This window comes from Orussus abietinus, unplaced genomic scaffold (assembly GCF_000612105.2).
Source record: "Orussus abietinus isolate OABI.00-Male unplaced genomic scaffold, Oabi_2.0 scaffold7, whole genome shotgun sequence".
NCBI lineage: Eukaryota > Metazoa > Arthropoda > Insecta > Hymenoptera > Orussidae > Orussus > Orussus abietinus.
In genome coordinates, this window is record NW_019394453.1 from 1549229 (window position 1) to 1570301 (window position 21073).

The 21073-nt window shown below is 48.2% G+C and overlaps 1 protein-coding gene across 13 annotated transcripts in view; it reads left to right on the forward strand.

Annotated features, from left to right (window-relative positions):
* The window catches only part of LOC105704095 (polypyrimidine tract-binding protein 1), a 284589-nt gene that overhangs the window by 209467 nt on the left and 54049 nt on the right, over positions 1-21073 (forward strand). For all 13 annotated transcript variants that reach the window (XR_001104422.1, XM_012433019.1, XM_012433023.1 and 10 more), the window contains one exon: positions 10974-11078. Coding sequence is in view for 12 of the 13 variants with exons in the window: in XM_012433019.1 (XP_012288442.1) it covers positions 10974-11078 (105 nt within the window). In the remaining variant the exon portion in view is untranslated. The remainder of the gene's footprint in view (positions 1-10973; positions 11079-21073) is intronic.

Genomic DNA, 21073 nt, shown 5'->3' on the forward strand with positions numbered 1-21073 from the left:
GACTCCAGGGCTGATGGACCGATCGAAGTCCATCGAGTTCCCATCTCGATCTCCATCCCGACCTCCATTTCGATTCATCGCGACCCCTTGCACCAGTTCATCCCTCGACACCCCGTAAAGCCGTCAATGCCCTAAACGCTTTACGAGGCGTCGCAGGACCCGTCGATTCATTTCGATATGCCCCGACATCGAACCCCATAATCAGGAATTAGTTACAGGTATATCCGAAGGTGCATCTCCTCTGCGACAATCGCCCCGTTGCGATCCACCTTCGGAGCAAAAGAATTCCTAAATGAGAAATCATGCCGGACAGTTCCATTGAAATCGGGTAAAATTGGATGGTGGATATAGATTTGAAATTACGAGTTTTAGTCGCAGAAAGCATGGGATGATTTCGGGATGCGTCGTTGAATTGATGAACATCTCATTAGGCGAATTGTCTCTCTAGAGCTCCCTGAAATTAATTTTTAAATTATCCCTGCCAGTCGGGTGGTATCTCAATGACCACTTGTAATTGCCCTCGATAAAAGGGCTCTCTTTATCGCGATATCACCTGAGGTCCCCATGGGCGACGACTTTCGAAAATTCGATTTCCCAGATTTCTCGCACGGTGGAGATCGTCGCGTCTCCCGGCGCTCGTGAGGGGGTGGCGGCGCGTCAAATATTAATACGAATGCACCCGAATGGGGCGAAAATTCGATACGTACTTCCCATAGTACATATGTACTTGTTTATGTGTACATACCCCCCCTTTCGGGTCCTCTGTCGGCCCCCCTACCCTCTTTCTCTCTCCACTTGCCACGCGGTCTCGCCCTCTCTGTCCTGTCTTCTGTTCGTCGCCGGCCCACCCACCACCCACCACCCACCCACCGCCCACCGCCCTACATCGCGTATTACCGATGTACGCGGAATGTAGTGCGAGGGAATATTCAATAGACCACCCGGGTAAATATTGGATGAGCCCCCGTCGCCGATGTCGTATCGGATGTCGCGAAATTTCACGGTATTAAGGCCCGGACCGCCGCAATGCGCCCTCTTAAAATGCGATAAAAAAATTAATTTGATTCGATTTGGTAAACTATATAGAATAATATATTCTTGGAGGTTGATCTTAACTTTCTCCGATTTATAAGTGAACTTTGTATCACTATAGTGTATGTTCTCATGCTAAGAAGTGGAGGCGCAACGAAAAGTGAAACACTTTGATTTATTTTTTGTACACTTACTCAGTACTTATATTCATCTCCGCGTTGATATTGAGACGCTTTGAGTGAACGTTTTCGTTATTATTAGTGCGTTATTCTGAGGTAATTATCGAAATAATAATTTAAAAAAGTCATATCTTCAGTATGAGTGGCGGCTATGCGCACGTTTTTTTCTATGAATTTTTCTCTTTTTTTTTTTTGAGCGGGTTTTCAAAGTAGATTCTAGTTCGATATATCTTGAGGTGGTTTGGAAAAGGATCTTCGAGACGTCGGGGTTACAGGAAACGACGTACAACTTTTCCCTCGCACGGGGGTGAACTTTTCACCCCCGTTTCCTGCGGTCGCGGGGGCGGGGGGCGCCGTAACGCCCCCGTCGATCGAGTTTCTCGATAATCGACCGGAAGCGTTACTTCTACGCAATATCCAGGGGAAAATTGCGTTACAGGCCGGGGGCGGGGGCGAGTTTTGCATGTTTTAAATCGCGGCCCGGAAAATATCCGCGGGACGCTTACGCGTACGAGATCCACTGCAAACGACGTTGTGGGGTCATTGCGAGCATCACTCGAGGGGGTGCAATGCATAAATCGGGGGGTTGAATTTTTCCTACCCCTCTTTGGTATATTTTCAAGGAAATCACTTGAAGAAAAATGCTAGAGTCGCGTTCGCTCCTCAAATCGACGTTGAAGGAGATCTTAGGGGGTGGTTTTTTCCCCCTTTCCGCTCTTTTTTTTCGATTACCAACCGGGACATTCCTTTTCGAGGCACTCCAGGGTGGGGAATATCGCCGGGTAAAGGAACAGCTTGCATTTTTTATAACGCGGGGTGTGAAATCCGCCGCCGCCCCCTTCTCATCCACCCTTTAAATCTCTTTGCTCCGGACAGAGAGGGCGAATCGGACGGACGAATGGCCCGGGCCTTCCACATAAATATGGAGATTTCACAAATCAAGTTAGTTCCCAAAGTGACGGTGAGTTTTCGAGAATGCATATAACGGGGTGCCGCCGGGAGTGGAGTCGCCCCCGGGGGCACTCCACGTTTCTGCGCTTCTTCCCCGTTTTCCCCCCACCTCACAGTTCCGCAGGGAGAGGTTCTCCAGGATTTATCGAAAATACGATTCCTAATTCGAAGATTTCTCGAAAATGCGATTCCTAATTCTCGAAAATTTCTCGACAACCTTCTCTGCGCGAAACTCCCGTTTTCGAGGCTCAAAATCCAGACCGCGCCCTTTATATTCCACGAAAAAAATGATTTAAAATTAATTTCACCGAAAGTTCGTTGCTAATTACGTGATAACTTCTTAAAGAAGAGCCATTTTCACCATTACCCGATTCCGGAATTCATGAATTTTGAGGAAGTCCGTAAAAGCCCTAAATTTTGAAATGAAAGCTCCAATACGAACGCGTCTTGCACCTCTGGTTTCTGAGGGAATAGATTGTTTAAAAAATTATTTCCAGCGAGAGATATCCCCAATTATGGTGATAATCTGTTCAAGAAGGGTTCTGAGAGCCATTTTACATGAGCAGGGGGTGCAATTGTCCGGTGCGATCGTCCAAGGGGCGGGTTTTATCCCAGGAACCAGGTCGAGTATTCCGGGCGCATCTCGGTCTTCCGTCGCCGCGTCTCTCTCGCTCTCGCGCGAGTTGCGCTAGCTCCGTCTCTCTCCGCCTCCTACGAGCCGGAACGATCCATCCAAGATTACTTCGTAAACTCGAGGAAATAACCAGCCGGTCTCGCGCCATCTCTCTCTCGCCCGCCCTGGCGCCCGGTCGAGGGAGAGAGACAGATGTATACCTCGAGGTACACGGGAGCTAGCCGGGAGTCAATGGATAAAGGATTGTTTTTAATTACCGCCCCGGCGGATACTTTACGTCGTCGTCTTTCCCGATATTGCCGATAAAAAGCGAAGCCTCGCGATTTATCCCCTCCCTCCCCCGATTATACGCGATAAATCCGCGACTAATGAATATTTGCCAGACAATCATCCCTTCAACAATTAAATTAAATCCGTGACGTCTCTGATAGCATAACCTCACTTTTCTAAATCATCCCGACTTTCTGATTTATCCCCCTCCCCCGATCATGGGCGAAAAATCCGCGACTAATGAACATTTGTCAGAGAATCATCCCTTCAACGATGAAATTAAATGCGAAGCGTCCGTGACGTTGCTGATTACATAACCTCGCTTTTCTGGATTTCCCGGACTTCCAAACTGTAATCCTCGTCGGTAAAATTAAATCCGCAATATCCGTGACGTCGCTAATAATCGTAACCCGACATTGCGAAATGCAGGGCGTCCTCGAAATTTGGACATTAATTCCCGACAACAAAGGTAAATCCAAAATATCCGTTATTATCCCAAATAACGTAACATTTTTGGAGTCCATGCTCCTTCGAGTTTCGAGCTTTAATCCGCGGCCAGGAAAATTTCATCCGAAATATCTGTCGCCGTCGCTGATAACATAACCTCCCCGCGCGCATCCCCGAGTTCCCGACTTTAATCCCCGTTTTGCAGACCCCATCAGGTGAGTAAACCGAGGGGCAACCCCCTCGAAGCCCTGAAACCACCCCCTTGTTTTCTTACGGTGACCCTTCCCATTGTCGCGCCGAATCGCGGCCCGTTAACAAGAGTCTGGGGGGGGGGGTCCATTGTCGCGACCTGACAGGAACACCCCTTTCCGGGTCGGCGCATCGCGGGGGCGAGAAAAGGGTGAAGTTCCCCCCGTAAACTCGGTCCGGGGGCAAACAACGTAATAATGTGTACACATGCACGGGGGTGTAGCTGCGCACACAATCCCGAGCACGTAGTATCGTGGCCAAACACGACCGGGGGCAGTCGCCCCCGGGGGTGTGGGGGGTACACGTTTGCGTTGGCTAACCGACCACCACCCCCCTACTGACCAACCCTTGGCCGGTTCCGGAAGGACCGGTTTAGTACGGCGTGGCTCTAGGGTTGGGGTCGCCCCCCATTGGGGGGGGGGGGGCAACGGGCTTAATGCATTATAAATTGAGACATTCCGCGAGCCCCGATCCGACATCGGCGTCGCGACCCCCACGTGCCGGGAATGGGAAAGAAGCTCGACCCACTCGGGGGCGATCGCCCCCGCCCCCCTCCCCTTCTGACTTTTAGAGGTGCTCTCGCGGAAAAGGACCCTCTAAGCCGGATCGTGCCGCTAGCTTTTCCGGCGAACACCCTGAAGAGACCTTGGGTACCAGTTTTATATATATATTTTTTTCTCCCACGTTTTTATAGCATCCTTGATACCGGAAGTGGACGAAGACTCCCTTATCGGCCTTATCATTGATATCGGCATTTTTCCACCGAGTCCGGACGTCATCCTTTTCGCTATTTCTTGGATCCACGGTAGTACAGCTGCCGAGCATCAGGCCATCCACGATGGGTCAGAGGACAATTTCCCGCCAAGGGGTGAAGGGTGGAGGTGAAAGAGAGGGACGGGAGGGGGGGGGTTGATCGCCCCTAAATACCTCTCCGCGTAAAAGTGGACGCTCGAATTATCCCTTTCGACCCCCCCCTTCTCTTCATCCTCGGGGACGTGAAACCTCCCTCCGGCAACCTGGGAAATAGCCCCTCTTGCCCCCCCTGCCCCCTCAACCCCCCAGTCCTCGTCGAGTTTAATTGTCCCTTTAACTTTCGTTATTTCCGTTCGACGAGCAAGCCTCGACGCGGATTCGTCCCGGCGACATCTCGAATTCGTCTCGTTTCTGCTCCTCTCTCCTCTGTAAGAGCGGGGCGAGAGGGGGAGTGAGAGAGAGAGGAGGGGGGACCGGAAGCCGGAAACGACTTCGTCGGATAGCGTCCCGGACTTCCCTTCGCCTGCTCCTCCTTCCCAGCCCCCTCCGGCAGGTCGGACAGCGATTATGAATGCTAATTCCGGAAATGTAAAAAGACTCGTCATTTGTCAATCCCTCTTCCCCCCCCCCTCCCGTCCCTTTATGATTATATTCAGCTGATAATTCTAAAGTCTATCGACTGAAATTATATTTTCGCGTGACGGGAAGTCGATCGCTCCTCTCCGGGACGGCCGTGAATTTGTATTGTAAATGAACCTGGAATCGATTTTCTTTTGTTAGGAATTGGCCATTTCAGGCGAGGAAGTACTTTATTGATAAGCGATATCGGTGATTGAGGGGGAGGGGGCGAAATCGGATTTTCTGTGGGACATTTCGCACGTTGGGTTCTCCCAGGTGACGTGGATTTACGTTGTAAATTATCCTGGAATTTTTCTTTATTTTGTTAAACATTTGACATTTCTTGGGAGGGAGTACAGTATTGATAAGGGATAGAGGGTAGTAACAGGGGAGGGATGAAGTTCTTTTTTTTTCCCATATTCTACGTTTCAAACGTTTATATTCCCTCGAGGTGGGATTTCCCACCCCCGACTGGCGTCTGCTTAAGGAAGCGCTTTCCCGGGCGGGAAAAAAGACGTGGGCGGGAAAGGCGAGAAACCCCGCGACAAAGCGTGGGCGGCGCCCGAAAAACTTTTGATAACACTTGCAAATTGCTTTCGAAAATAGAATAACAATTGAATTTCGCCGTGCGGTGGGGTCGGCCCGGAAGGGGTGGGCGCGAAATCCCGGGGTTAGAGGGTGGCGGAAGAAGGCGGAAAAAGGGGAGCCGGGAATCCGGACGTGTTCCAATCTGCCGCGATATCAGACTTCCGGGCCCCTTAAGACTTCTCTCGGTCGTCGTTACTTACTATTGTCGCACAATGACAAAACGATCCCTCCTGCCCCTCCGAAATTCGCAAAACTTTTCGCAACCCCCTTCCAATATCTCAGTTGTACGAGGGGTGGATGATAACCCTCAAGAACACCAAAGGAGGACGGAGAACTTTTGGAAGTCTGTTTTTTATCGACACCCTTAAGAGAGTTCCTCTTCGCTCCCAAATTTCGATGATACGGGAAAGCAATTAATTTTGATAAAGAAATATATATATATATTTTTTTAAATTGCGAAATTTAGTGAATGCTGTTTATTCACTCGTCTTCCATCTTTTGGTGATTTAGTTTGATGAATAGAGCTGATAACGTCAAAGGAGGGTGGAGAACTTTCGGGAGTTTTTTTTTTTTTTTTCTATTTGCACTTTTAACGACCTCTTCGCTACCAAATTTCGACGATATGGAAATTTAAGATATTCTGATAAAGAAACGTATAAATAAAAACGGGGAAATTCGGAGAATTCTGTTTAATGGCTCGTTTACCATTTTTTGGTGCTTTAGTTTGATGATGAATGGGGTTGATAGGGGGAAGATATCCGTAGGTACCCATAGGGGGAAGATATCTACCCCTCGATTACGCATAATCGAACGCCGACCAGGGGCGGCTTTCGCCTGGGAATGGCTGAAGGAAATCGCCCCTCTGGGAGTACAGAGCTCACTCGGCGATAGTTTGTTCTCCAGCTCGGTGCAAATTACTCGGGGAGTTTGAAAATTCTCCGATCGCCACGTCTGGCCGGCCGCAGTTCACCCCTCGAGAAATGTATTCACCCCTCCTCCCAATCGGGTGTCAAAAAATTCCAAATTGATCTTTTTATTTTCATTTCTTAGGGTAAGTTTGAGTTCTCTCTCGGCGATTATGTATAGGGATGGTGAACGTCATTAATCTCGACGAGCACTTTTGCAGGGGGTGAAGGGGGTGCATTTCGATGGAGGGTTTCCAAGGACGCTTCTTCCAGTATCACGGCGAAGACGTGCGTTTCGAGACGCGAGACAAGGGCCGCCAGGTGGGCGGAAAGAGGGCAGGGCATCGATCGCCGGCCGCCCGGGTGGTCGGGGGCATTTTCGCCCCCGGACCCACCGGCTGCACCCTCGCCCCATCTGGCCTCAGGACCTCCGCAGACGCGCTCTGCCGGCTTAGTGTCACCTGCCCACCCCTGGCCGGTAATTCCGCGAATTACCTACCGGCCGCAATTCCCAAGACGCGTCGCCGTACCTGAGAAGAATTCGGCCACCCTGTTCAGAATCGAGCACTGCTTCGGAGAAGCTCCCCGAGGGACGACTCATCTCCCCTGGGAAAATGAGAAAGAATTATCCGATAATTTATTTCCGTCCAGTGGCAAATTCGGGCTACCTTTTCGGAAGAGCCTCCACCCTTAAGCGCCCTCCCCTCTCGAGGGAAGATTTCCCTCTCCATTCCGCACCTGCAGATATTCAAGACAAAATGTCCAATCATTTATTTCCGCCCTGTGTTCCGATCTGGGCATCCTTCCGAAAGAACAACCTCCCTTAACCCTCTGAACACGGAGCCGTTTCGACATATGGGCGAAATTCGTCTGACCGTGCAGGCAATATTGGACCAAACGTCGGGCGCCTTTAGGCGCCCTTGGTAGCCAAATAGTTAAGCGTCCTCCCCTCTGAGGGTGATTCCTCCCCCATTTAACACCTGTAAAAATTCTGAAAGTCCTGTCATTTATTTCCGACCACCTTGTTCGATGTCCCGAGATTAACGGCAGAGTATCGTTATCCGAATCTCGTGCGACGGATTGGCCGTTGTACTTTCGTTAACCCCCTCTTCTCCCACCTCGTGGGTGGCGCGTCGTTCTTCGTTAGCGAGGCGCCTCCACCCCATAACGACGCGTGCTTCGTTGCGAGGCGGACGTGTAACGATCCAATCGTAACGACGCGTATCCATCGGAAAACTCCCGAGCCGCGTTCCCGCCATTAAGGGATTACGTTCCCGTTGTAACGCGCGAGCGTTATTCGCGTCGTTAGTGTAATAATCACGACGCCCCCCCGGCGACGAATCGCGTCGTTAATGAGGTCTCTGCCAGGGGGGCGGAATTAATTGAGGCAACCTAAGATCGGTGGGTTTTGATTAACGGAATGCGAGGTTTCTCCTCGTTCTTATCGCTCCGATTGGCCGGATGATTGGGGGACGTCCGATAAGGGGCTCGATTTTTTTCCACCCCTTTAATAGGGTGGAATTAACCCAGCTTCATTTAATTTCCCGTTATTAATTGTAACGACCCTTTCGGGAATATGGGCTCTCGATTTGGTTCCAATCGAGATATCGAATTACCGGATCACTGACAGTGCCGATAATGGGGGGTAAGACACGAGTGTCGAATTTCGATGGAATCCATTACTGCAGCACAGGGCTCAGTCTTCCAGGGTTACCTAATGACTTGAAATTCAGTAAATTTCTAGATTTTCCGGAAAATCAGGCTTTATCTTCGTTTTCTGGAAAAAATTCATTTCTGTAAATAAAGTTGGATAAACGTTGTATCCAGTAGATCACTTAGGGTGTTATGAAAGGGACATTCTATACACGCGGAAATGTCAAAATAATTATAAAACGTGCCTATGGGGGTCCTAACAAAGGTCTTTAGACTCGGGACATTTCCTGTTTGGGGAAAAATAATTTTTTACTTATCCTAGACTAGAACGAAAAGAAACTTTTTTTTTTTTTAAATGACATTTCACGGGCATCACATTTTTCGGGCCTCCATAATTACGAGCTGACGTTCCAAATGACTTGGTGCACTCAGTTTGGAGAAAAAAAATCTCATAAATATTTTCACGTTTTATATATAGATTATGACCCTTTCGTATTACCTTAAGTCGCGAAGAAATTAACCACAGCTTCAGGTTTATCATCTTAGATAATTGATAGCGGGTGTCTTGAAGCGAGATGAATATTGGAAACGCAAACCGGAAATATCTCCGGCCCTCGAAATTTCGGTCCAGATTTTCACGACGGGGGGTGATGCCCCCCGCGAGAGGATTCGCGAGTTTCGGCGCAGGGGAAGAGAGAAGGGGGGGCAACCGTTGTAATCCTCTCCATAAAACAGAACGATCTCCGGCCCCCTGCCCCCCCGGAATCCTAACCTCCTGAGTAACGTTTCCTATTATGCCGAGGCGAAGGTTGGCCAGGACGTCCCGTCTTTCCTGGGACCCCTACATCCAGCCATCCGTCTTAAGAGGCACTAACTTCTCTCTTAATGCCTATCACCGTGACCGTCCTGGGCTAATATTATTCCAGAAGCGCCCTATGGTGTCCAGGGTGGGGCCCTGACCCCCCAGGAAATCTGAAACCCCCGAGAAGAATTTTATAAAAATATACAAGCACTCTCGAAAATTGCATTTTTTTTTCCGACACTTCTGCAGACGGTGCTACAGAATGGGAATTATCGGATCGTGGCTCGTATATTCTCGAGGAAACAAATTGACTATTTTTTTTAGTAATATCAATTTAATCTGATCTTTTTAATGAGTTTATTAAAATAACTAAGATATTACACAAAGATCGCGACTTAAAGAAAATCTGATTTTTAATATCATTATTTTTTTTTTAATAAATCATGATTTTATCAACCTTGTCAGGAGTAATCGGGGAATTTTAAACCTCGCATTAATTGCCAGTTGACTGGGTTTAAAAATCTTTTTTAGAGAAGACGTGGTCAGAGGGTTACCGGTATTTTTTATTATGGAAGTTCGGACGGGGTTGAGATGGGTCTTTGAGGTTTCCCAAGGGAGTCCCCCCAGACCGGAAACCTGGCCAGGGGTAACTCCTGGTGGATTTAGCGGGCGGTCTCGAAGCAAGAGAAACAATGCCGGGTTATGGTCTGGGGAGTCCATAATCCATACGTATATCCGCGGGAAATAAATAATACAGGAGTCGACGGATGCTGGCTGGCGGGATAAAACTGGCGAGAAAACACGAGGCGAGCGAACTCCCTTCCGGTCTCTGGTACTCTTAATGGACCCCATCAGTGCCCCATGGGGGAAGGGGGGAGGGTGCATGAAAATCAGGAGAAATATCGCAGCAACGAGCCCAGAGACAAGAGTACGTCTTCCCAGTGCATTCTAATTTCGCTAACAATTCAAATTTAAGTCCCACCTTCCATCGTATTGGTTTCAACAATTTTGTTCGTTGTTTTAACTCTTTGAGCGCTAAGCACTTTCGACATACGGGCGAATTTCCTTAGACCGTGCGCGCGATATTGGGCCAAACGTCGGACGCACAATGCGTCGACAGCGCTCAAAGGGTTATGAATTTCCTCAAAGCTTCCTGACATCATTCATTAAAATCTCACCTCTACAATATTTATCTCTCTTAATTTCAATAATAATTTCCTCTGTCGTCGAAATATGAGAAAAGGATTTCTGAATTTCATCAAGAAGCCCTTCTTACGTTTCTCCTTACGCACGGGGGGAATCGGTTCCCTCGCCAGGATTCTCACCCCCAGGACCCCCGTCCAAGTCGTCGGCAAGTCCCGCGTGCACGTCTCGTTACGCTTTAATCCTAGGCGGCGCTTAATATCTCCTTGAGTCGATTAAGTCCTGCCTGGCTGGCGTAGCGATATTCACTTAACTGCTGCTCGGCCATCCAACGGCGCTTTACGGCCGGTTCGAGGATTCCTTTTATGCTTCCGCCTTTAGAAGAACCGGAGCCCCCCGTCCCGCCCTCCACCCCGCTTCCATAACCCGCCCTCTTGCAGCTCCCGGGGAGAGAGAGAGAGCTCCGGCTTTGATCTGCTATTCCGTCTCTTTGAGCGCGAGATGATGCGCCAAGTCCGCGTCCTGCCCCACCCACCACCCACCACCCCCCGCCCACTCGAAGAAAACCATATAGATTATGAATTTAGCTCGTTACTTCGGCACGAGCTGGCGCAATACGAATCCCCCCCTCCTCGACATCCATTTCTCGTATAATTGAAAAAAATATTTCGAACCTCTCCCGTCAGCCGATTTTTTACGTGACGGATTATTGCAAGGTTTAAAATGCCGCTTTTCTCTTCCCGTTACAGAGGGGCAGCGACGAACTGCTGTCACAAAGCGGCACTGTCAGCAATGGGGCAGCGATGAGTCCCCAACCACATCACGCCGCTGATAACAATAATGACGCGAAGAAGGTAAGTGAATTTTTTATCAGAAATTTTGGAAAAGTTCCATTTTTGTTGAGAGGATCTTAAGGCGAGAGGTCGCGCTGTTTTTTTTTTTTTTTCTTTTTTTGGGTTCTGGAGAATTTAGAGAACGTTTCCATTTTTTATTAGAGATTTCGGAGAAGTACCATTTTCGGCGAGAGGATCTCGGGATGTTGATTTTTGGGGGTTGTCAAGAATTTCTAGGGATTCAAGTATCGACCTCCGGGTCAAGGTCTGGAGCAATTTCCCCTTAGGTTCCCTGCACTTAGATTAGTCCCATGAATTAACTCGGTACTCGGGTAGCCAAGTTGGCCATTCTGAACGCGAGCCGGGCACTGGAGCACCGTGCATTAATTACGCCACTCCTTGGGGCAGGTCCGGCCCTTTGGCTTTTCAGCGATCGCCGAGGGTGCGAGCACGAGAGAAACCACGCGATATACATGTAAAAGCCCGGGGAAAAGTCTGAATCCGCGTTAATCACGCCGGTGGGAAAAGTGCTAACGAGCCCTGTATTTCGGAAAAATTCCTTCCTCCGGAGTTTCGAAAGCCCTCCGCCTCGAATTTATTAAAAACCACCGCGTGATCTCCCTATTCGCCATTGCATTCGACAAATTTTCCAGATACCTAATATACCCCCGTTTTAAAATGGTCAAATGAAGAAATCAATTACATCCGACCTCGCGAGTCTTGTAAGTTAATATCCGAGAACGGGGAACCAAGATGGCCGCCGCGTCCCGGTTCTCCAGAACAGGTGCACCCCCCTTCTACCGGGAAAGTTTCGGCGGGAATCGGGCGGGCATTATTAACGTTAATGGGAAAATTCGGTCTCCGGAGCACGATCCCCCATTAACGGGAAACAACCCTAACCTAGGCTAATGCACCGCGGCCATCGCGGAAAGCCACGAGAGGAGTCGAATTTCGCGAGGGCTGATCCGAAACTCTGGATAATAATCCATCCGTTAACGGTGCTTCTAATCGGGGGTAACCATCTCTGATAAGGGTTGCCCCTTAGTCCTATGGTGCGGAAATTAAATTAATAAAAATATATAAATAGGCTTTAACAGGCCATCGCGATCTTAATCAAGTAGCCACTCCTACCTCCTCCTTCGCCTGCTTACTCTTATCCCGGGCGAAATAAATTAATAAAAATATTAAAATAGACGGTGAAAGGCCTCGCTACATTTTTTCCCCACTTTGGAGTTTTTCTTTTTCTTTTTTCTTTTTTATCCGAGGTGCTTCGCTCATCCTAGTTTGATATTCCGGGGGATGATGTCCCGATAAAAGCGAGTTTGGCCGCAGCATTCACGGGCCGGTATCACACGGTCCTCCGGAGTGGCCTTAACTTTAATACCCGCGTCTCTCCATACGCTGATAAGTGGCGCGATGCAACGTGGCCGACGACGACAAAGCTTTCAGTTTTACAGCCGCTTTGAAAGCTCGCCCGGCCTGCTTTTTTGGCCCTCGTAAAACTGCCGGCTCAATGCGCAAGCTACCCCTACTCGCTTTCCGGCACTTCGCGGAAAATGGTTTAAATCTCCCCACAAGCCTCCGCCCGGACATGTCCAAATGGTTTTGCGTGTCCCGCAAAGCTCCGGCGAATTCGGGGCCCTAATGAAATCCGCCCTGCTCTCTGTCCGGATATATCGGCGAATGAAGACTCGACATGTCTCGTTATAGCCGAATTTTCTCGAAATAAAAGATCAAGAGTCAGAAGCTCCGGCGAATTTCAGGCTATAAAAAAATCCTGCTCTCTGCCCGGACATATCGGCGAATAAAAGACTCGACATGTCTCGTAATCGTGAAATTCCACGATAACAAAACGAAAATTAGAATCCAGAGTTTAAAATTGTCTCATCCGCCCAGATTCTCAGAAATGACAAGAAGAAATCCGTGAGGGGATGATTATCAATTTTCCACCCTAACGCAATGTCCACCTCTAGACAGACGAATCTTAATCGTGAATATTAAATGTTAAAGAAGAAGTCAGGACTCCCAGGAGAATTTTGCTATATAATTTCGTCGGGTAATAAGAAATATAGGTGATTCCTTCGAATTTCCTCTAATAATTCTTAACTCTTCCGGGTAAGTCATAATCCCTCGGGGGAAATCTCCTTTCGTACTTTTTCTTAATAATTCCCAATAATTCCAGGTAAGTCTTAATCTCTCGGTGCATATGAAATCTCTCTGCACCGCCGAGGCAGAAAAATCCTTTGGGCCGATATGGCGTCCCGGAAGTGCATAGATAGCGTGGACAGCATCTCAAGGAATCTCTTTGGCCCCCCGGAACCCCGTTGTGTGCGTGCGATCCGACAGGTGCCCCTCTATTCGAAGCACCCGTTCGTTTCCTCGGCATCGTCGCTTAGGAAAGCTCCTTTGAAAAATCGACACGGTCGAAATCTCGATCCCGAAGGCGAGAATACGCGATAAAAGAGGCAAGCATATCCCCATTCATTCCTGTCGTAATCCATCGCGATCTCTGATCCCCCCCTCGCTCTTCAAGCTCCAAAATGCCCCGAAGGGAACGAAAAAAGGCAAAAACTGGGGAGCGCAATTAATTTCCAAAAAGTCTATTCGATTAAAGGCGGCTTTGCGCGACGTTTCCGGGACCAAAGGGGTGTCCCTCCCTTTTCGGATGTAATTAGTTCACCGGGGTTAAAAACTGTAATTAGCTAAAACCCGCGGAAAGGCTGAAAAAGAGAAATCTGACGATCTGTCGGATCCGTTCGCGTTTTTCAATTCCATTTTTTCTTTTTTTCTTTTTTTTTTTTCATTAGGGGGTCGCGTCCAGGGAAATTCAACGAAATTCCTTTGGGTTCCTTAAATTACCCCGAATTTCCTGGAGGGGGGCCGAAAGCTCCGAAATGGTCGGCTTTATTAGACGGCCTTTACGGCCTTTTGTCCAGTTTCTTTGATGTGTCATTTTTTGCGCCGTTTACCGCTAATATCCAGAAATGGCGGCCGGATTTCGTTCTTACAGCCCCGTGCGGATTTTTCTCGCGAGGACTGATCAAAATGGACGTGCACCGAAGGGATGATTAAAGGGGGGCTCGGAAATTGGAGCCCTCATTTAATCACGAGAATCTGGGAAACGCGTTCAATAAAAATCCCTTTTTTCGAAAAACGTATCACTAAAATGGCAAGATCTTATTTCTGCTCGAATTTGATTTATTTATTTACCTTTTCTCTATTCTCGGGGTACTGGAGAAAAATGTTGGGTTTTCGGTTTTCCGCAATTTCAAGGATTCCTTGAAACTCCCCAAAAATTCTCTTAATTCCGAAATGCGACATATCGGGATGTGTCAATACTGCATCTGCGTTTTCCACTATCGATCGCACCGAACCCGTAAAAAGAACCCTGAAAACTATCCCGAAGACCACCCCGAAAACTATCCCGAAAACTACCCTGAGGAACATCCCAAAAAGTTCCCACAGACCATGCATCTGGACGTGTCACGCGAACGGAAGGAAAGGAACGATCGTTAATTAAGGAGATAAATAAATTATCAACCTTCCACGGAAATTGGGTTACCCAGACGGTTCCAAATTTAGCGGCGACGTTGCCTCGAGAAATAGACGACCCGACGGGACTTTAATCGTCCATGGGGATCGATTTTTGGCCCTATCAATAGCCAGTGACCCACTGATAACCCAGTCGACTCGCATCCGAAAAGGATCCTTTTTTCAAGCTCGCCCCTTACATTTCTATTTCCTCATCTCATACTTCTTGATGAAAATGGGGGAAGGGTGAAGCCCCTTTGGCCAGGAACATCGGTGAGCAATTTCTGGGCGATTCGCGGCCCCGCGAGCCGCTTGGGGTGGCTTGCCCCCGGCACAATTGGGGGTTGGGGGGGCACCCACAAAAGAATCAAAGCGCACGGAGGTAATGGTTACGCCGGACAGCCAGTAATATTCCGGATGGACTGTGTGCTTTCGGTCGGAGTGCCCTCGCAAAGCAGCCGTTTAGATAAATTGCTTCTGCCGAGCCCCACCCCCGAGGCCCCCCAGGGGGTTGCATCCCCCATACACCGCGGGGTGGGACGGTAGCAAAGCACCTGAAACCCGCGAAAGGGGAAAAGAGAGTTTTCAATTACAGCTTAAACACTCGTGACAATTCGATTCCTCGGGTTCCCCCGTCCCCCCGTCCCCCCTCTCAGAACCCCAAAGACCTCGATTAAGCGAAAATGCAACCGACGCAACTTGAGAATCCGCATGGTGAAGGAAAACTGAGGACGGAAAATCCCAATGGTTTCGAACCAGTCTAAATGGGCGAGGTGGATTGAACTAAATTGAGGTGAGTTTAAAAAAATGAGGCGGATCGAAAATATCATGCAGATTGGAAAAAAAAAAGAAAAAAAAAAGTGATGCACTCTCGGATGCAGCATCTCCCATCCACCTGCAGGCTGCACCACCCTTGTTGTCAGCTGACAGTGACAGATCGCGGCACTGGTTATTTTTCGGGTAATTTGATGGACTCGTTTTTTTTTATTGTTTTTTTTGGAGGTCTTTTTGGTTTTGAATTTTCTTTTTTTTTCCACTCGGAACATCCGTCTGCGTGTCGGGGCCAATATGGCGATCCGACATCCCCGAATGACGGATAAGCGCGGTGGCAGCGTGCCAGCGGCCTGTTCCGAAGAAAGTTGCATGGGCCAATACCGAGATATATACCGCGCACTGCGCTTTTTCCCCTCTCGAGTTCTGGACAAACAATGAGTTAACCAACGGGATTCCAGAGCCGAGTGCGCAGTCGATAATGTGGATTTCTTTCTGACGGATTCGAAACGCCAGGATCCGAGATCAGCGTCATAGGTTCTTCGTTGTTTGCGAATGTTACGCGAACCGTGGGGTACATTTCGACGCCATCTTGGATATCATGGAATTTAAACAATTTATAAATGAAAACATAACCTCAATTTAATCCCCCGAACTACCGAGTTAAGAGGGGACGTCGCTCGGGGGTTGAAAGCGCGGGTGCAACCCATTTTGCAACAAATGAATTACACCCCACCCTCGGCATGTCTCGCGAATAAATATCATTTTGATTGATTACGATTGGACCACCCCCCGCGCTGTCGCGCCACCCCTGGGCACTTTTACACCGGTTAATGTTTCCCCCTCTGATTTATGAATCCGGAAATACGACCGACTCCAACCCCCGCGGCGTCGGAAAGAAAAAAGAAAAAAGGGACATATACAGAGACACCCTCAGGGGGTGAGAACTCCCCCCGACAGCTCCAGATTCGGAAAATCGACACCGCGTCATTTTTCCATCGATCTTCGAGGGTGATTTTTCACGTTTTATTGTGCCGCCGCACTTCTCGACCACTCGGGGGGTGGCGGGCATTTTCCACCCCCTAATGACTTCCATTTCATGGGGCTTCGACGTCATCGGCCACTTTTGCGGGAAGTCGGGGTCGAAAACGTCCGATCATCCCTCTCAGAAACCACCCCTGAGACCCCAAGTGTGACGAACCGATCGCCCTGGGGGTGACTCCTTTTTCACCTGTTCTCCCTGCCACCCCATGAAATATGAAATATGAAACAGGTTGACAGGACTGTTAATAAATTGCAGACGGGGGGAGTCAAATCCATTTCTCGTGTTCCCCCTCCCCCAATCAATGTTCCTGCTGTGCAATTAAAGTGAATTTTTATTTACCAAATATTTCCAGCACTCCGCTTATCGGCATTACGATATTACTCGCGTTTTCGTCTCCTGTTATCGCGAATTACAATGGCGGCCAGATCGACGTGTAATCCCGGGATCGTCGTTTCGCCGTTATTTACCCTTTTTGTGGGATTTATTTTCACGTCATGTACACTGAAAATAAAAATTCATTGAACCAAAGCAATATTTAATTAATTCAAAGAATCTAGGCTAGGAAGAATTATTCGACTCAAACTCAAATAAACTGTCATGATTCCAAAGATACGTTGCAGCCAGGTTATTCGAGTTTATTTGCGTTAAATAATTATTCTTCGAATTAACCAAATATTTCTTTGGCTCAGTGACATTTTTTTTCAATGTACTAGGGTCTCTGCAGGGGTTGCTCTCTTTTGCACCTGTGCTCTTCGCCACCCCCTGCACGAAGTATGAAAAGTTGACAGGGCGACTAATAAATTGGACATTTGAATATGTGCGATATGGGGTGCGTCAAGAGCATTTCACGGGGATTTCGGTGGGCCGAGGCTTTCGGGGGTTATCGATGAGCTCTGTTATGGGAATCCTGACTCGACGGAAGCCACGGGGGTGGCGTTGCCTCAGCAACGGATGTTTCCAAAAAATTGACGGGAAAGAAATTCCACGGATCCTTGGGAAGACGAAAAAAGTTCCTGCCTGTGAAAAAACTCCCCGTAAAAATATTCACCGTGGAAAAAGTCCCCAGTGACAAATTTCCACCGTGAAAGTCTCCCCAGTAAAACAATCCACTGCTAAAAAAACCCTCAAGCAAAAATTTCCACCATGAAAAACTCATCGGGGAAAAATTCCCAGCGTGGGGGAAAAAAAATATACTAAGAATTCCCAGCGCCGGAAATAATTCAAGGGAAAAAATGTGGAAAATTTTTGCTGATTTTAAAAGGGTGTCCTTCCATCCCCAAGAGTCCTTCAGGCTTTACTTACATCAGGAGGCGACGTCGGGTCTTAATTTTTCCCCCAGTGGGCAAGAAAGTGCGGAGGCCATAAGGGGCGACTTTTATACCCCGCAAACGAGCCGCAAAACTGTCTTGGGCTTCTCTCTCTCCCGGGGCGCGAGAACTTACGGGGGATGAAAATGGAGTTAAGGTGGAGGGCGACCTCGCAGGACCTCCAGGAAACCATCGGCCGAGGTGGTAGTTACTCAATTTTATCGCGACGTCCGTCCACCGGGGGTGGCCGCGTTTATGGTCGTCCTTACAATTGACGTACAAATAGGGGAGGATAGGCTAAGAGGTGGGAAAAAAGGGCGAGAGAAAAGTGACAAATGAAAATTAAATAAACCAAACATTTTCAACAATTCCGGAAAATCCAAAGTACCTGGAAAATATTTCCATATCATATCACAAACGAAAAACTGCGCCATTTTTTAACACGAGAAAGAAATTTCGTTTATGAAATTTTTCTCCGAGCTGAATGTACCGGATCATGACACCCATGAAATTTCAATTTTATTCCTTGGTCTCCATTTTGAAGGTTTATATAAATTTGCTAACATTTCAAGTGCGGATTTCGGGGTCAAGACCTGGGGTAACTCTCATTGATGTAACACTAATTGATATAACACGGGGTTAATGGCGATAATAAAAGAGATGAAACTAAATAAACCACCCCTAGTGAGAAGATGTCATAACTCCTGCCGGAAGAATGAAAAGTTTCCCATCTTTCAGAAGAGAAAGCTACCGAATCAAATGAAATAAAGAAGAAAGCGATGCGTTGGGGGACGGGGGAGGAAAGGAGGTGCATCGGAACTGACGCTTCCGGTCCCTGGGGGTCGAAAAGATCCCGGAGAACGTCTCGATTGGATTAACGGCTGGCTAACGGAAATCCCCTGTCGCTTACGGCCGCCCATGGCGGGTTAATTCCGGCGAAAGACACTATTTTCCCATCCCTTGCACCAATTCGCCTGGAAACCCTTCCTTCCAGTCCGGAACACCTAAATAACACCTAAGCCCCTCACTTCCCCATACCCACCCCTCCTCAAGAATACACGCTACCCCCAGACACCCGTAAAACAGTTCTAAAAGTGTTTTGCATCTCCTTCATGACAGAAAAGAAAATCTGTATAAAATCCAACACAAGATTAACAAAAATTGTCCATTTATTTCCAATTTCAAAATAATGTAAAAATGTCTAGAAAAAGGGGGAATTTGTATAGAATTTTGCGTGAGATTATAAGAATAGAAAAAATAATTGCGCATTTATTTCCAATTTTTTCCCTTCTTTCGCGGGGCCGTTTTCAACGAGATGTATTATCGCGCATTGTCTCACGTCAGGGGCGCGAAAATGTCGGGAAAAAGAAGGAATCGTCGATCTTTCGACTGGCTGGGAGATTTATGGCGAAAGTGCAGCCGTGAATGGGGACGCAGAGGGTGCCTCGTCCTGGAGCTCTGCTCCAATTGCGAGCTCGTAATTCCCGCGACCATTCTCGGGGGTGGCGGGGATTTGCGCAGAATTTGTTAGGGGTGAAAATAAAGCAGGGTCGGCATTGGCTCGTCGACGGGACGCGACGCGGAAATCCTCCAATGACGCACGTCCGCCGTGGGGAAAAATCTGCAAAATCTGGACGACGGCCTCAGGATGCATAAAGCACGTCGACACCGCGTCGGCGCACTTTGTAAATCCGACTGCAGTCGCATCTCACGGAGTGCACAATGACGGGCCGGAATCGCGACATAAACAACGAAACACTGGACATTTACACATACACAAAAGAAAAAGATACGGTGTAACAGGTTTGACGTGTAAAATTTCATCGTTCATAATCTACAAAGGGAATTTCCAGAAGTTTTTACATTATTTTCAGTTCAATTCAATGCTTTTAGAAGGGAGACTTTCGAACTCCTCCGCATTATTGTAGGTATTGTTAATACAAAACCGTGCGTGAAAAGGGAGCTTTTAACTGGATTTTTGTTGAAAGATTTTCTTTTCATTCAATTTCGAAAATGAACCAGGGTGGAGGCATCGAAATCTTCGCGCTGGAATGTTGAGGGGTGTTACGTCGCATGTATTATGACATAACACATAGCCCATAAAATGCGAGGATAAAATAAGGGATGGATTTTTGTAAACTTGTTTTTCTTTATTTTCTTTTTTTTATTTTTATCAATTTAATATTGGAACGAGGCTTCGAAATCCTCGCCCCGGAATCCTTGTCGAGGGGTGTTATATCGACCAGGTATTGCATCCTGCACCTGAATCCTTCTCACCTTCATCCATTTTCCTGGTTAAGCGCCGTGACGTCGCCGGCAAAGGATCGCGAGACGCGAGAAAGGGGTGGGGGTGGTTTCGGGACGGAAAAGGGTTGAGGTCGGTAATGCATATTGACGTTTTGCCGATAATTCCCGCGGCGTCCCGACGCCTAGGGGTGCATCCAGGGCGTCGAGGAGCGGGGGGAGGAAAGTGGGTGGCGGTGGGTGGAAAGTAGGTGGCGATGTGTGGTAAAGTAGGTGGCAGTGGGTGGAAACTGGATGGCGATGTGTGGAAAGTAGGTGGCGATGTGTGGTAGAGTAGGTGGCAGTAGGTGAAAGTGGGTGGTGGTGGGTGGAAACTGGTTGTCGATGTGTGGAAAGTAGATGGCGATATGTGGAAAATGGGTGGCGATGATGCCGGCCGCATGTGGAGCTCTGAAGGGTTCCACGGAAGCGGATTTTTGGAAGCCCCAAATCTCAAGGACTCCCTTTCATCCATCAGGGATAACTTCGATAAGTCCCTGCGATTAGTGGGACTCAAATCGGTCGGAACCACCACAAGAGGGTGGCTCCCAAAAGCGAAGGCTACTTTCGCCCGGCCATTTCTCCCGGGGAATTGCGGCTGATAATAATCCCTTAAACGCAGGGAAAGGGGACGTCACAATGCCACCCCCTCCCTCTGGGGCGAAAAAAGCAAGGAATACCTCAAGCTGAAATCGATACCTCGCACCGCGTACAAACAACCCCCGAGCACATGTGCTGCTGCCTCTGCACATGAAATGTACATGTAGGTGCATCCAAGGTATTCATCGAAATCGAGCGATACTCGACCCGAACAACCCAACGAAATCGCAACTATACATCTCGAGCCAATAGAAAATAACCTGATAACGCTGGTAATTAATGTCCACTACCCTTAACCTCTCTACCCCGCCTAAAACCAAACTCCCAGCCATGGTATTTTCACCATTCATTATTTTACAAAATTTCCCATGCACTTTATTTCACTTTTCATTTCCTCCGGTCAAGAAATTCAAACGACAATTTTCCACGTCCCTCATTCTCGACTTTACATTTTGTTCATATAATCTCCTGATTAATTT